The sequence below is a fragment of the Callorhinus ursinus genome, unplaced genomic scaffold, assembly GCF_003265705.2.
Source record: "Callorhinus ursinus isolate GAN/ISIS: 27379988/994484 unplaced genomic scaffold, GSC_fseal_2.0 scaffold1, whole genome shotgun sequence".
Taxonomy (NCBI): Eukaryota; Metazoa; Chordata; class Mammalia; order Carnivora; family Otariidae; genus Callorhinus; species Callorhinus ursinus.
The window spans coordinates 125,567,645-125,585,255 of NW_027397063.1; the positions used below are offsets into that span (position 1 = coordinate 125,567,645).

Sequence of the window (17,611 nt, forward strand, 5' to 3'; positions counted from 1 at the left end):
TCATGTTCTTCCTGTAGTAGTAAGGTTTCTACTGTTGCCCTTCATTTGTTTGCCTTCAGAAAGACCAGTCTGTATATAGATGATCCCCAGTTTACAGTGGTTCTGCTTAAGATTTTTCAACTTCATGATGGTATGAAAGCAATACAGACACTAGAATCTATACTTTGAATTTTGATTTTCTCCCAGGCTGGCAATATTCAATACAATACTCTTGGGATGCTTGGCAGTAGCAGTGACTCCGAGCTTCCAGTCAGCCACGTGATCACAGGGTAAATAACTGAAACACAACTATTCTGTACCGGTAACAGCCATTTCATTTTTCATATTTAGTACAGTATTCAAGAAATTACATGAGCTTTTCTGTTCAACACTTTATTATAAAATAGTCTTTGTGTTAGATGATTTTGCCCAACTGTAGGTTAACATAAATGTTCTGAGCACATTTAAACTAAGATAGGTTAGGTGTATTTTTTTTATTTTTATTTTTTAGATTTTATTTATTTATCAGAGGGAGACAGAGGCAGGCAGAGGGAGAAGCAGGCTCCTTGCTCAGCAAGGAGCCCAATGTGGGACTCGATCCCAGGACCCTGGGGTCATGACCTGAGCCGAAGGCAGACGCTTAACCAACTGAGCCACCAGGCATCCCGGTTAGGTGTATTTTTGACTTTTACTAAATTTTCAACTTGACGATGGGTTTATTGGGAATAACCCCATCATGAATCAAGGAAGATCTGTAATTGTAATCTGTGCATTTATTGCCTTTATCTTTTTTCATGTACACATTGCTCTCAATTAAAAGTGCTCTTTTTTTTTTTTAACGGCACGTGCAAGCAAGGGGGTGGTGCAGAGGGAGAAGGAGAGAATCTTAATCTTAAGCAGGGAGCCCCATGTGGGACTCCATCTCACAACCCAGAAATCAAGAGTTAGACGCTTGACTGACTAAGCTACCCAGGCGCCCCTCAATTAAAAATACTTTTCAGAGAGAACAGAAGACCTACAGACAGACCATTAGCATATGTTTTTTGATTGATGAGGAAAATGGTGCTTGAAATGTTCATTGTTCTTTGTAATACAGTGAGAATTAAAATATGTGGAACTTAAGCATTGGTTTCAAGTGGAAGAATATCGTTATGCATAATACTCTTTCCTTCTAGAAAGTGTGTTTTCAGTTACTATTTGAGATAGGTTGTATTACTCTGAGCAGTTGGTAGAGATTTGCTACTTTATATCAGTTTGTACCAGTTATGCCCTAAAAAGTGAATTTTTAATAGTCTAAACATCAATTATTCTCCAGTATCCTAGTTTAAAATGTTTTACATGACTACTTAAATATTGCTTGTAATTAGGAGTCTTGTTTCTAATCCTGGCACCCTTCTTTGTTTTTTCTTTTTAAAAAAATTTTTAAGTATTTATTTACCTGACAGAGAGAGCTAGAGCAGGAACATAGGCAAGGGGAGTGGAAGAGGGAGAAATAGGCTTCCCTTGGAGCAGGGAGCCCAACATTGGGCTCCATCCTAGGAGCCTGGGGTCATGACCCAAGCCAAAGACAGACGCCTAACGACTGAGCCACCCAGGTGCCCTGTGGCACCCTTTTTTGAACACTTATGTGAGCCCTGTTTGTAAAATGAGAGGATTGAACTAGATAAGGGTTCTTCTAGAGCTAACTTACTTTTTTAAAATTTTTTTTGAAGATTTTATTTATTTATTTGACAGAGACAGCGAAAGAGGGAACACAAGCAGGGGGAGTGGGAGAGGGAGAAGCAGGCTCCCCGTGGAGCAGGGAGCCCGATGCGGGGCTTGATCCCAGCACCCTGGGATCATGACCTGAGCTGAAGGCAGATGCTTAATGACTGAGCCACCCAGGCGCCCCTAGAGCTAACTTTCTTTTAAACTGTGTACTCTCCTTCACATTAAACAATACAGTCAATACAATTTAATCTTTTTCTCTTAAAATTTATGTCATAATTTGGGATTTTGGACATCAGTTTTTGTCCTGTCTTCCTTAATTCATTGATTGTCCTCTGGTGCTGCTGAAGTGTTCAAAGCTGTTTGGTAGAATGATTTTTGCCAGTTATCATTAACTATAGTGAACAGCCTCTATTGATTGACTAATTTGCTGCTTTTATTCTGTCACATACTGGGAAGTAAGATTGTGAAACGTCTTTAAATCAATTTACTCAACAAATTTACCAAGCTCCTAACACTGTGCTAAGTACTAGAAGTCAAAGATGACCTTATGGTTTAGGATGGGAGACAGATTGAGTACACATAAGATATGAAAAATGGTATTACATACCATTATTTAAATTAAGCCTAAATTTCCAATTGGTCTTCCTGTTTTATTTATTATATATATCCCAAAAGAAGACATATATGTGTATATAAAGAAAGTGTGTTCTCAGTTACATACTGAAAAATTTTGTAAGTTTTCATAAGCTTTGATGCTTGGACTTTATGACATCTATTTTGGCTGCATTCAGTCTGTTTTTGCTACCTTTCTGTTGTTGACTCTGTTCTGAATATTTTAAGGTTTGTGGATAATTATCCTTTTGTAGACACCAGGGACCCATAAACGATATTTGATTTGGGTGGTGATTGGGTGTGGTGCGGTGGGAAGCTTTTTTAAAATTTGCTTTTAATAGAGTAAGAATTCTGACTTGATAAAAATATAGGAAGTTTTGTTGTTGAAAAATGTTTCTTTCCCTCTTTTGTGTCTTACACCATAATAATCTGATGTTAGTTATATGCAATTTTATGGTGCATGCTGAATTTATTAGATAACGTATTTTGGAGTCATCATAAAGAGCTTTTTATTACAGGCCTCTTGGTGGAGGAGAATAAGAATGTGGAAGAGTGAGAAAAGCAATAGGAGTTAATTTCAGAGGTTTTGGGATTTTGATCATTGGCTATCTTGATATAAATATGAATTCTAGCAAACAAATTATTAAATTCCTCGAGATGAGAGTGAGTGCTACTGAAGTTGCATATTGGATTTTGGAAATAAGGAATTATGCTTCGTGTTTTACTACTTTTATAGAACAGAATATTTGAAGCAAGTGTTGATGAACAGCATTCACCCTCTTTTCAAGGTAATATATAGATGTGGAAGAGTAGAAGCAGATAAGGAACTAGTTATCCTTGGTTTCCATCGTTGAAGATAGCAGGTGCTTTTGGACTCAGAAGAGGATAATCTGTTGATATGGGACTCAAGTCACTATATAATTATTGGGCTAAACCTTTAGCATTTCTCAGCATTTTTACAAGTTTCATATGGACCTTACCATGGCTATATGATATTACACTGAAAACTCTCCCTGCTATATTCTCCTACCCCACTCAGTTCTTTTCCCCAGAGACAATGTTATATATCCTTGGGAGGTTACTGTTACTTTAAATCTATATATTCTCTCCCCTGTGGAATTTGAAATATCAGGGCCACTATAATGTATCATTTTTTTACTTTAGTACTGTTCCAGTTATTTACTGCTCAGAAACAAATGACCACGAAACTTCATGATTTAGAGCGATACCATTTTATCCTCTCATGGCTCTGGGAGTTGAGTGGGCTTTGTAGGTGGTTTTGTGATCTCTCATGGGTTGCTGTCAGTGCTGGGGCTAGAATCATCTCAACTGCTGCTGGCTATTGGTTGGGGCCTCAGCCAGAACACCTACATGTGGTCCTTGCCACCTGGTTTGGGTTTCCTCACAGCATGATGGCTGGGTTCAAGAATGAGTGTCCCAAAAAGTACCAGGTAAAGCTGGGTAACCTTTCATGACCTAGCCCAAGCAGTCAGGTAGATAGCATCAATTATGTTCTAGTCACAGGCTCACACAGATTCAAAGGAGTGTAGGTGTCATGAAAGAAGAATGTGGTATAGGAATCTTTTTTTTTTTTTTTAAAGATTTTATTTATTTATTTGACAGAGAGAGACAGCGAGAGCAGGAACACAAGCAGGGGGAGTGGGAGAAGGAGAAAGCAGGCTTCCCTCTGAGCTGGGAGCCTGATGTGGGACTCGATCCCAGGACCCTGGGATCATGACCTGAGCCGAAGGCAGATGCTTAACGACTGAGCCACCCAGGCGCCCTGGTATAGGAATCTTGTTAAGCCATCTTGGAAAACAAAATCTGTCAGAGATCTATCCATATCATTTTAGGAAGGGCATCTTCATTTTTCTTGGCTGTCATGGTATTTCATTGCATGGATCATATCGATGTGTATTTAAATTGGTTCTTTAGTTTTGAATTTGCACATTGTTTTATATTTTTGGCTGTTAACAGTAGTGCAGTGAATAATTCATAGTCACTTCTCATATATCCCAAGTATTTCTATTGTATAAATTTCTAGAGGTTGATTGTCTTTGTCAGAGGTTATATACATTTGTAATTCTGGCAAAATTTTCCAGACAGCCCTTCAACAACAGTGTACAGAATGCCTATTACTCTACTTTACTATCTCAAGGGACTTTAGATTTTACCATTCTGCCTTTTTTATTGTACTTTTTCTATTATGAGTGAGATTAAAAATCTTGTATTTTTAGTCCATTGTGTTTCCTTTCTCTGTTAAGTATAACTTCATTCTGTGAATTCATTTGTAATAATCATGCTATTATATTCCATTTCATTTATTAATGGTAATTTTTTCAATATCTCTTGTGTTCGTTTTTATTTTAGTAACTGGTAATCTCACATTCTTTAACTGTACTCTTACTCTTGGACATTTAATGTTTGCATTTTTGTTTGCTGTTTTAGGTAATCATCTAATAGTGGATATTTTCTTAGAATTTTTTTCCACTCTGGACTTAAATTCTGTAAGATCAATTTCTAGATGTAGTTATTAAGCCAAAAATAATTTTATCGAATGATGGTAGGATCAAAAGGATTCCAGTCTTTTCATCACTTTTTTCCTCTCTTGGAGATACTTCCAGTGTCTTCAGGCATTGCTTGGCTTAAATAATTATATTCTAGGATTATAGGTTTCCTGTAAGTGTTACTCTGGGAGTTAAAGTCTTCCTTGTCTCTTATCCCTTCTCTCTCTCTCTCTCTTTTTTTTTTAAGAATCTATTTATTTGAGAGAGAGAGAACAAGGAGGGGAGCAGCAGGCAGAGGGCAAGGGAGAAGCAGGCCTCCCGCTGAGCGGGGAGCCTGACATGGGGCTTGATCCCAGGACCCTGAGATCATGACCTGAGCTGAAGACAGACGCTTAACCAACTGAGCCACCCAGGTGCCCCTCTTCTCCCTTCTTTAACTTGTCCTTTTCCATTCCTATGTTGTAAAATTCTCAGATATTAACACTTTTAAGCTGACTTAGTGGATCAGTTTATTGCTAAACATTAAAGAGTCAATTTCAAGGCCAGTAATGCTTTAAAGATCTGGGAGGTTCTGTCTAGGAAGCATTAAGTGCTAGATTCTTAAACCCAGCTGAGAAGGTAAGGTGTATCACTAAAGAGAAGGGGCGAGGGGACAGGCTTTCCCCTTTTCGAATAAGCATTTTCATTTTCTTCAGGTAAATAATCCAGAGGTGGGAATACTGGATTGTGTATTACTGTTTTTAATATTTTTAAATTTTGTTTAATGTTTTCTGTAGTGTCTGTACCAGTTTACATTCCCACCAACAGTGCACTAGGGTTGCCGTTTCCCCACATCCTCGCCAACACTTGTTATTTCTTGTTTCTCAACTAGCCATTCTGACTTGTGAGGTGATACCTCATTGTGGTTTGGAATTGCCTTTCCTTGATGAATAGTGATGTCCAGCATTTTCATGTGTCCGTTAGCCATCTGTATGTCTTCTTGGGAAAAACATATTTAGGTCCTCTGTCCCATTTTTTAATCGGATTGTTTGGGTGTTGAGTTGTAGGAGTTCTTCATGTATTTCGGATATTAACCGCTCATTGGATATATCATTTGCAAATATTTTCTCCCATTCAGCAGGTTGCCTTTTCATTTTGTTGATGATTTCCTTTGCAGTACAAAAGCTTTTTTATTTGATGTAGTCTGACTTGTTTATTTTTGCTCCCTCTAGAGTTTGACTTGTCTGCACCTAATTTCCAGCAATTTGTCAATTACAGCTCAGGTTTTTGTACCTGAGCTGGTTTCCTCAGTCTTCTGATCTGTGTCCTTACTGTATCCACCTTTCTGTCCAATTTTAGGACAAGTAGATTGCCCTGTGACCTCACTTTTCTTACAGATCTGAGAAGAGTTATTGATTTTTCAGTTTGTTCCATCTCTTTACGTGTTAGGGTAGGGTGGTGACTTCTAATCTCCATACATGCAGAATCAGAAACCAGAAGTCATCTTTTCCTTGCATATTATGAGAATTTAATAAAGTACTATTTAAACTATTTAATAAAATATCTATTTTCCACAGATTAAATGTCTAAGTTAATTTTATTAACTTTTTCTCAGTTTTTGTTTTTTGGAGATCATCTAATAACTGATACTATTTAATAACTTCTAACAGCCTCTCCCCTTTCTCCCATCTCTTCGCCTTTCCTCTTTGTAATGTGTTCATTCTGCTTCCAATTTATTATTCGATGCATCCTTGTTATATAAATCCAGTCTATTGAGTAAAGATTTTGAAAGGTTTGGGCCCTTGGTGGGGCAAGCACAGGTTCTTAGCCTTAAGTTTCAAATCCTGGTTTTATCAGTTCATTCTAGGGTGTTTAGGTTTGGGGCACAAACTTAATACTAACTAAACTCAAACTCTTCAAGGCTAATTTTAAAAGAATGTGCATTAGTTTAGTATCAGAAATAGTAGTATAATGTTCAACAGTTGAGGTGTGACTAGTTTATGTCCTGGTTAGTGGATTCCATTAGGATAGTCAGGTGTCCTTTAATATTTTCCAAGATTGCAGTTCACTTGGCAACAGTTACCTTTAGATGTTGCTAAATGATTTCTGTTGTAAAATGTAATATAAAATTTACAATTTAAGCATCTTTTAAGGGTACAGTTCTGTGGCGTTAAGTACATGAACCTTGTGCAGCCATCAGCACTCCCTGTCTTCAGAACTTTTTCATTTTCCCCCAACTGAAGCTCTACTTATTTAAAAAATAGGCATTCTTCCCCACCCCTGCCCATAGCAAATACCATTCTACTTTACATCTATGAATTTCACTGCTCTAGAATCTCCTATAAGGGAAACTATACTGTGTATCTTTTTTTTTTTACTGTGTATCTTTTTTGTGATTGGCTTATTTCACTTAGCATGTCATCAAGGTTCATCCATATTCTAATGTGTCAAAATTTCCTTTTTAAGGAAGAATAATGTTCTGTCACATGTATAATACCACATTTTGCTTATCTTTTTTTTTTTCCACATTTTGCTTATCTTTCATTGATACTTCATTGTGGATTCTTAGGTTTCTTCCACCTCCTGGCTCTTGTAATGCTGCTCTGAACATTCTTTTGGGTGTATATCAGAAGTGGAATTGCTGTGTCATCTGGTGATTCTGTTTAATATTTTTCAAGAATCTCTACCATTTTCCATAGCAGTACATAATTTTATATTCCCATCAGTGCACAAGGGTTCCAATTTCTCCATATCCTTGCCAACTCTTGATTTCTGTTGTTTTGTTAATAGCTGTCCTAATGGGTGTGAAGTGGTATATCATTGTGGTATTTTCATTTTCCCACAGATGAGTGATGTTAAACATCTTTGCTTCTTGCTCATTTGTATGTCTTCTTTGGACAGATGTCTATTAAATTTTTCATGTTGCTGAGTTGTAGGATTTCTTTATATATTCTGGATATCAATCTCTTATCAGGTGCTCATTAATTTTGGGGCACCTGGGTGGCTCAGTCGTTAAGCGTCTGCCTTCGGCTCAGGTCATCGGGCCCCATGTCGGGCTCCCTGCTCAGCCGGGAAGTCTGCTTCTCCCTCTCCCACTCCCCCTGCTTGTACAGTTCCCTCTCTCACTGTCTCTCTCTCTCTCTGTCAAATAAATAAATAAATAAAATCTTTTAAAAAAAAGATGCTCATTAATTTTAAGAATGAATCCTATGTGATTAGTATTTTACAGATCATCTCATAAGATGAATTTGCTTTTTGGAGTATTTTTGGGGGGAGTTAGTCACTGTGTATGCTTTCTTCTCTGCTAATCTTTCTTATCACCCTTCTCTTTCTCACATTAATTGAAATGTAACTCTTTCCTTGAATACATGATTTTTGCTGCCATAGTCAACTTGGGTATTCCTCACTATGCACATATGATTTTAATAGGAAATAAAAATGGACACAGTTTTTTATTTTGTCTGCTGTCAGCTCTAGACTATCCATATTTTCTTCTCTGTGTACAATTTTGTCTGAAGTCAGTGCTCATCTGAGAAAATCCATTATATTAGATTACTGCTGTTGATACTCATTTCCTAAAGCCAGTTTCTACCCTGATAATTTTGGTACCTGGTTCTTGATGCTACTTGGTCAATTCCTGCCATCCTTCTCCCTGATGGGATATTCATCTTGAAGTTTGATCCATTGAACTCAGTTATTAAATTCCTTGCCTCTAAAAACCTTTGCTTCTGTAAACCACTTCCAAACAGTCTCTCTAACTTGGATTTTATGATCTACTTCTGAGAACTGGAACCAAGGCCTTTCTCTTCTCTGGCAATTATATTCTTACCTTTCAGTTTAAAAGGCCACAAATCCACTACTTCTCGAGGTTTTACATAAGGGAGAACATTGAATCATGATCTTACAATGAGGACACTACTGGTTTTTAGTTTCTTCTGTGCTTTTCTAGTCATGATTTTACATAGATGTACCATATCTCTACCAGGAATTCATATATATACTTAATAAATTTATTTTCTTTTTACTTTTTGGCAATTAAACAGGTCATCTTATAACAATTTTTTATTTAATTGCTACTTAATACCTACTAAGCCAGCAGTACCTTTTCATTTATACATTTAGGTTGTTTATAATTGTTAAATACAAAAATTATTTGAACATAAAGGTTTGTTCTCCCTACTCTCCTTCTCCCCATACCATCTTTTGGAGATTCCATGAGTTATGAGCATTTTCATGGTTTTGCTACATGTTGACAAAATTATTTTCAAAACAGTTACACAGTGTCACCAGCAATATGGGAGTTTGTGCCACTTAAGTTTTTTTTTTTTCCTTTTTGCTAAGTTAGGAGGTAAAATAGCCTTTTTCTTTTCAACTTTTTGCTATAAGGATGATTTTCTTTATTACTAGTGATGTTGACTTTTTATGTTGCAAATTTTCTTTACACATTTATCCTTGATGCTTATGCTTTTGAAGTTTTTAAGATTTATATGAGCTATCCCACATATTAAAATTTAATCTCTTAGTGTCCACTGTAGAAATTTTCCTTTTTTTTTTTTTCTTTGTAGAAATTTTCCTAAAATGTCTTCACCCCTGTGTTTGGGGTGGTGATACATGTTTGCAAACGAAGTCAAATTTTTATGTAATCAAACGGATAGTCTCATAGGATTTTTGGTCAGTTCTAATAAGGTAATTCTTGTTTATCAAATTCGAAAAGAAGTTGGGTCATATTGGTTCCTTGTTTTTTCTCTTTTATGCCCTTCTGTTTAATTCTTGTAGAATCATTTTAGTTACTAGATTAAACTTTTTTTTCTTAGTTGTTAACCTTTGGTTAATGCTATTGATCTGGATATTTTTTCCCTGGTCCAGTATATTGCGTGTCTCTTTCCTATTTATTATTTATGAAGGTCTTCCCTGTTAATATAGGCCTTTGGTATTTGCAGATTTAACATTTACAGTTTTCAGCTATTCTCAGCTGACTGCAAGGTCTATGATTCACTAATTTGTAGTTTTGCTGAGACTGAAATGTTTGCTTGCTGCCAGCCTTACCAATAGGAACTGATCATGTAGCTCAAAGAGGGAGCCTATTTAGACAGGCCAGCACCCGCATCTCAACGCAGCTTTGTTTTTCTCTACTTGTCGTCGCGTACACAGTTAACTCTCTCGAAGTGATAAAAGCTGTTTCTTTGTGAAATATGGGCCCGGAAAGAAAACCAACTGCTAGTGCTGGTGATGAAGTGAAGAGAAAATGAAGAGGTCTAAGAAAGTGATGGTTCTTAGCCAGAAAATAGACGTTTTGGATAAATTAAAGTGGTTGTGCAGATTCAGGTAAGTTTGTGGTGGTTAATGTTGCTACAGTATTGATGTAGTAGTTTATATTTTGAGTGTCAGAGTTTATTTTTATAACCTTATAAATGACTAGCAGTGTAATTTTAGAAGCATTAAGGATGTGATGAAGATGTCAGCTGTACTTCACTGAGTTTTATGGGAGAAGTATTTGAAAACTTGAGAACGTTAAGGAATCATAATGGTCTTGCAGTATATAATGTCTATAATAATATTGGATTATCCTGAAACAGTATTTCTGTTCTTGTGGCCCTCCAACACTTTTAATTGTTTTAATGTGTTTTTGATGTACCTAAGACCCATTCCCTGGCCACTAAATACTGGTCCTTTTCTCCTCCAGCATTATGCTCTGTTTATCATACCTCATGAACAAAACTATGGTATTACCAAGTTAAAAAGATCTTGATGGTATTTTGTTTGAGATTGTGTTAGTTATATAATGACTTGAGTAGAGGCCTTTTGAAATGTCAATTTTTTTCCCATTTGGGAACTGTTTGTCTATTCATATGTTGTCTAGGATACCCCAAAAATAGTGCCACTTATCTTTTATGAACTTCATTTAGTGAACATTTTGAATATACGACCTGGGATTTTTATTAGATGTTGCGTATGGAGAACAATAGCTAACAGTAATTTCTCAAGAAACTCCCAGTCTAGAAGAAAAGGATTATATAAATCAGTGATTACAAAAAGTGTGAAAATGTCCATTGCACAGAGGTGGGAGCTGTAAAATAGGGTGTGATGAAGGATGCTTTCTAAGAGTTGAGTGAATTGATTATTCTTGTTCTTTGTTAATATGATTGGGATTCATTCTCCTCCCAGTATAACACTGAAAACCTGGTTATTGCCAGTGTGTTGTAAGGCTGTTGACTTTAATCTGTTCTGGTCAATTTAAAGAACTCATTATCTGCACTTTTTTAGCTGATGCCTTTGGATTTTCTTGTCATTCTTTCCTCTTACAAATAATATCTCTTTTCAGAAATCTAAGGATATTTGAAATAATAAAAAATAATGGTGATAGTGGACAGTCTTATTTATTTGGTTTCTAGATTTAGAAAGACTGCTTAAGAGCTTTACTATTAAGCAAAATGCTCATCTCAGGCTTACAGATGAATTGGACACTTGATAAACGTTAAGGAAGAGTCCTACATGTATATTAGGAATGGATATTGCCTCAAATGCCCTTTTGTAATTTATTTAAATACACGATTTTTCTTCTTTAGCCTGCTGGTGTGATAGCTTTGTGTTTCTGAATCTGCTTGGTCATGGCTTTTGTTCTTTTAATGTATTTGTTGAAATTCCTTTGCCTGTATTTTATTTGTCATTTTGTACATATATTTATAAAAAAGACTGGTAGCCTTTTGTGATACCTTTTGTGTTTGAGAATCAGATTATATTTCCTTTAAGGCAATGTAACTAATAGTTATGTTTCTGAACCTCAGGTTGATTTATGTAAATGTAAATGAATGTTTTAACTACCAGTGTATTTTGTGGTCATAGAAAAAACAAAGTCTGAATGCAAATTGTGATCCAGTTTTTTTTTTTAAGTTGCGTCAAACTACTTGAGAAATGTCTTGTATTTTTGTGATCCATTTTTTTTCCTTCTATGGAAAAAATAGTGTTTTAGAGGCTTAAAGTGTTTAAGAATATTTTTTTGATTCTGCAGGAGAATCTTTCATGACTGAAAAAGTGACATAGTCCTTTTTTGGTATCCTTTACCATAAATACAGGATTTTAAAAAAATGGATATTTCTGCTAACTTTGTATGTTAAAAAGTTTGATGAATTAGAATATATTTTAATTATGACTAACCACTTCTGAGAATTCACAGAACTATTAATTAGAATCTGCTTAAAATAAAGACATTTCCAATTAAGATGTTTGCAAAACTGAGGTTATAGTTGCTAATATAAAGCCATCAACTATGGAACTAAAAATACCTTGAAAAATAAATGTTATGTTTAATGTAAAAGAATATCTAATTAGACTTGGCTTATTCAGCAGATTTGATACTAATTAGTGAATCACTTATGAAAAATTGACCACTAGATAAACTACAGTTTACAGAAATGGATCATAATTCTCTTGCATGAGAGGACAGAGTTTTAGAAAATTTTTATAACTTTAATTCCATGCCAGTTTGGGAGAAAGAGTTGAATATCACACCTTCAGCTAAAAGTAAAAGGGAGGGGCATACTAACATGATGAATGATAGAGCAGCCGGGGCTTAACTACCAAAGTTAATGAAGGAGAAGAACTAAGGTGTCAGCATGCTGCTAAAAATGGCTATGTGTAGGTCTCTTTCCCAAGTATCTTTATTTTAGTGCAGCTAGCAATACTTAGAAACTTACTCTAACAGTTGATATTTTAAAGTTCAAGTCACTTGATTATAACCAATTTTTTTATAAATTGATGGTTTTTCATTTTTTGTAAATATACATTGCAGTGTTTTTCTTGATGTTTATTCTTAGAACTAAGAGGATCATAATGGACATTTTACTTCATACTATTCTCAACAAGCAGTTCAGAAAATAAGTGATACCATAATTTGCAAGATTGGACAGCACCTTCTTAACCCTGAAAGCAAAAATATCACTATAAAATAATACTTCCTTGGGATGCCTGGCTGGCTCAGTCGGTAGAGCTTGTGACTCTTGATCTTGGGTTTGTGAATTCAAGCCCCATGTTTGGCATAGAGATTACTTAAAAAAAAAAGGATACTTTCTTGTTAAAATCTGAGAAAAGAACTGATGAAAAAGCACAAATGTAAAAAATCTATACAAGGATTGAAACAGCTAGGAGTTAATATTGAATGTATATTTAACACATTAAGTCTAGATTGAGGTCATAACAGTTACAAAAATTAAAGTGTTATTTTTGAAGGGAAAATAATATAACAAAAAATATTTAGTGATATAGGCCTGGGACTAAATCCCCAGAGTATGCCAATAAATACCAGGAGAATGGAACAGGGGGCATTGCGTTGACAATGTAGATGATAGTTACAGGTATGCCAGTCCTTTCTCTGTGTGTCCCCCCCCACCCCCTGTGCAGTTTTTCAAGAATATCAATATATATATATACATTTCTTAAATTGTTTTTAATTTAAAAAATTTTAGTTTACAATGTGTAAAACAATTTAAGAAATGTTTATTAAACTATTTTACTATTACAATAAACTTTTTAAGAATGTAGAAAAATCTTTGAATCTGTGATTTTACTATGAAGGTGCTTACATAAGCACATATGTCTTACCAGGTTTCAAGGCCCAGATCTTGCAAGTATCTAAAGCCACTATTAACTGTTGCATATGCAGTATATCATGTTTCCAGCTGTTTTTCTATATTATGAAAATATTAGGATAAAATGATAAACTTATTGCAGACATTTTCTTCTTTCAGCTGCTTTTCTAACCCAAACTGTGTGTCTTGATGACACAACAGTAAAGTTTGAAATATGGGATACAGCTGGTCAAGAACGATACCATAGCCTAGCACCAATGTACTACAGAGGAGCACAAGCAGCCATAGTTGTATATGATATCACAAATGAGGTAAGTAGAAATGTATCCTACAATGAAAATAATTTGAACATACAGTTTTGGTATTCAGAATTTTTTTTAATAGCCAATCATGACATTTATGCCAAAGCTTTTATGAGTTAGAAGAGCTGATTTAAAAAAAAAAAAGATTAAAGTGTCTCAAATAATACAGTAGTCCTAAGAATTTCTTTGAGTCACATTGAAGAGTCTTTAAAGCCTTGTCTTACAGAGACGCTCCCTAACCATTTTTTGAGCATTTGCCAAATAGCTGTTTTTTTGTTTCCCAGGAGTCCTTTGCCAGAGCCAAAAACTGGGTTAAAGAACTTCAGAGGCAAGCCAGTCCTAACATTGTAATAGCTTTATCAGGAAACAAGGCTGACCTTGCAAATAAAAGAGCTGTCGATTTCCAGGTATGTTTGAAGGCACACATGTATTGTAAATTTTTCTTCTGTATCCACACATGAATTATAGTTACAATTTTAAAGCCATGCAAATAATAGAAAACAATTTCTTAAGCAAATGTAGATCTACTATATGTAATATAATGTTTCTCATGATTAATCTGAATTTTTAAATGTCCTTACATATTGTAATATATAAATTGATTCAAAGATTTTGCTGACCAGGGTTCCTGGGTGGCTCAGTCAGTTAAGCATCCATCTCTTGATTTTGGCTCAGGTCATTATCTCAGGGTCATGAGAACAAGCCCTACATCGGGCTCTGCGCTGGGCGTGGGAGCCTGCTTGAGATTCTCTCTCTCCTTCTCCCTCTGCCCCTCCCCACCTCTCTTAAATAAAAAAATTTTGTTGACCTAAACAGTTACAAAAGAAGTAATTGTTGACAAATAGTGCAAAGTATATAAAGCAAAAGGTGATTCCCTCCTACCCTAATCCTTCCACCCCCACACATAATTTAGTATCTTTCCTAACTTTTTTATTTATCTGCCAGTATTTATATCAGCACACATAAGCATACCCACATATGCACATACAGCTTACACTTATGTGGTTCTTGAAAGGGCCTACTACAAAAGGGCGCCTGGGTGGCTCAGTCACTTAAGCCTCTGCCTTTAGCTCAGGTCATGATCTCGGGGTCCTGGGATTGAGGCCCACGTTGGGCTCCCTGCTCTGCGAGGAACCTGCCTCTCTCTCTCCCTCTGCCCCCTCCCATACTCGAGCTCTCGCTGTCTCTCTCAAAATGAATAAATAAAAAATCTTAAACCAACAAAAAAGGGCCTTCAAAAATAAAGGCTCAAAAAATCCACTTTATATGTTACTTAATATAGCTAATTAAGAATGTTCCCTGCTACAAGAGAAAGTACAATTACTTAAAAACAAATGTCTCTAGTTAGACATTTTTAAATTTTCCCTTTTCTCTTCCTCTTCAGCTTCTTTATGAGAGAAGTTTGTTGTGGTCATTTTATATATATAATATCAATGATGGGATAATTGTCTTTGATGATGGCTGTTGATGGAGTACATGGACTGAGAAAGGGAACTGATATTTCTTGGCACCAGTAGGTAGTAAGCTGAGCATGTTGCACCTGTGATTTTATTTAATTCTGGTTACAATCGTGTGAGGTGTAAGACCTGTTCTCTTTCTAAGATGGTTACCTCCCCCGCATAGAGGGAGATAGAGCCCTTAAGTTATAGTCACAAGTGGCCTTCCCACATAACAGTTCAAAGGAAACTCTTTTTTTTTTTTCCCCATTAAATGGGTAAGATAATTGGTTGCTCTTCACAACAACTTGAGGATCAAGGTAATAATACATGTAAACTGTAAAGCATGACAAAAATGTAGAGTAGTAATATTTTTAAAGGAATGATTTATGACATATTCAAAATTAACATATAGCTAGCCATTTAGTAGTTGAAGCCAGTATTAGATATTTGGATTCCCTTTGATTTCATTGCAAATGATAAGCATAAATAAAATTTGCCATAGAGATCGAAGAGAATTTTATATTTAGAATAGGATAATTTTCCACCCTCTGGAACTTACCATTTCAAATCAAATTTAATGTGAAACCAGAAGAATCAGAATGGGATAGTGCAAGAAGTTAAGGCAAAAAAGAACTTTGTAAAGGTATCCTACAGGAATTCTCTTACTTCTCTTAATTAGTAACAATTGTTTATTACATAGTTGATTATAGGTAATCAAGTTGGAGTAGTAATAAGGAAGCAAAACAAAACAAGTCAGGTATAGGGGCGCCTGGGTGGCTTAGTTGTTAAGCGTCTGCCTTCAGCTCAGGTCATGCCCAGGGTCCTGGGATCAAGGCCCGCATCGGGCTCCCTGCTCAGCGAGAAGCCTGCTTTTCCCTCTCCTATTCCCCCTGCTTGTGTTCACTCTCTCTGTCAAATAAATAAATAAAATCTTAAAATAAAAAGTCAGGTATAGTATGTGCAAAGGATATACATCTTTTTTGTTGTTGTTCTATAAACAGGAAGCACAGTCCTATGCAGATGACAACAGTTTATTATTCATGGAGACATCAGCTAAAACATCGATGAATGTAAATGAAATATTCATGGCAATAGGTAAGTTTTTTTTAAGCAGTGGATATAGGCAAAACAAGTTACACAACAGCATACTTGGTTTGACTGTCTTTAAAAACTCTTGATTGGGACACCTGGGTGGCTCAGTCAGTTAAGCATCTGCCTTCAGCTCAGGTTGTGATCCCAAGGTCCCTGCATGAGTCTCCTTGCTTAGCAGGGAGCCTGCTTCTGCTTCTGCCTGCCACTCTCCCTGCTTGTGCTCTCCCTCTTTCTCTCTTGCAAATAAATAAAATCTTCAAAAACTTTTTTTTTTATTCTGTAAATAATTTTGGGTAGTATTTTTAAAAGTAGCCATTTTTGGGGCCACCTGAGTGGCTCAGTCGGTTAAGTGTCTGCCTTTGGCTCAGGTCATGATCCCAGGGTTCTGGGATCAAGCCCCCACACTGGGCTCCCTGATTATTGGAGAGCCTGCTTCTCCCTCTGCCTCTCCTCCTGCTTGTGCTCTCTCTCTCAAATAAATAAATAAAATCTCCTAAAAAAAAAAAAGTAGCCATTCTTTTTTTTAATGATTCTACTACTATTCTAGATCCTTCCTTTTTTTTTTTTAAGATTTTATTTATTTGACAGAGACAGCGAGAGAGGGGACACAAGCTTATCAATACAACATATGGGCATAAAGAGATTTCTTTATCACTGATCAGTAACTATTTTCATCTCTACTTTGCCCTCAACGAGCACTATTTTTGTTTCTCACATTCTTTTTAAATCATTCATTTTTGACAAATACAACACAAACATGTACATATTACATAAATATACAAATTCTTTTATGCAAATATTGTAATAGAGAAAGTTTCAAATCATTGAGGCACAGAGAGAAAGAGGGAAAGCAAAACGACATGGTTTATATTACCTACCTCTGGTCATTTGACCTACATAATGCTCTTACGTTTTCTTTAAGGTAATTTTAACTGATAATGGTTGCGATTCCACGTTTGTTGATAATAAGTGGTGAAGTTGGAGTACTAATAAGGAAGCTTCCTATTTTCTGTAACAAAAATAAAAGTATTTCTATTGACCCTAGCCTCCTTCCAGTAATTTTAAGGTGCAGATTCTGTGAGAATTGTCTACTTTGGTGACTTTTGCGTTTTACTGTCTATGCACTATTCATGCACCAAGCACTCTTCTCATTCCAAAACATTTTTATTATATGGCAGTGATTATTAACTGGGGTGCCCACAAACTTATCCCCAGATAAGAAGTATTCCTTTTATTGAAGTCACACAAATTAATTAACAGCTGGTTCAGAGGCTAAAGAAAATTGCTACAAATACTGTCAGAATATCTTCCACTAGGTTAGAGAGCTTAATGGTAGCTCATTTAGGCTCATTAGGAAAAAACTTGCCTGTTGTACAGTAAAGTATTTTACTGAAAAGCTCAGGCTT

General features: G+C 35.8%; 1 protein-coding gene across 1 annotated transcript in view; it reads left to right on the top strand.

The window, feature by feature from the left end:
* Positions 1–17,611, top strand: part of RAB5A (RAB5A, member RAS oncogene family) — a 29,943-nt gene that overhangs the window by 8,408 nt on the left and 3,924 nt on the right. Inside the window, exons 3-5 of the mRNA XM_025882877.2 lie at positions 13,532–13,683; positions 13,959–14,081; positions 16,115–16,208. Coding sequence (XP_025738662.1) covers positions 13,532–13,683; positions 13,959–14,081; positions 16,115–16,208 — 369 coding nt within the window. The remainder of the gene's footprint in view (positions 1–13,531; positions 13,684–13,958; positions 14,082–16,114; positions 16,209–17,611) is intronic.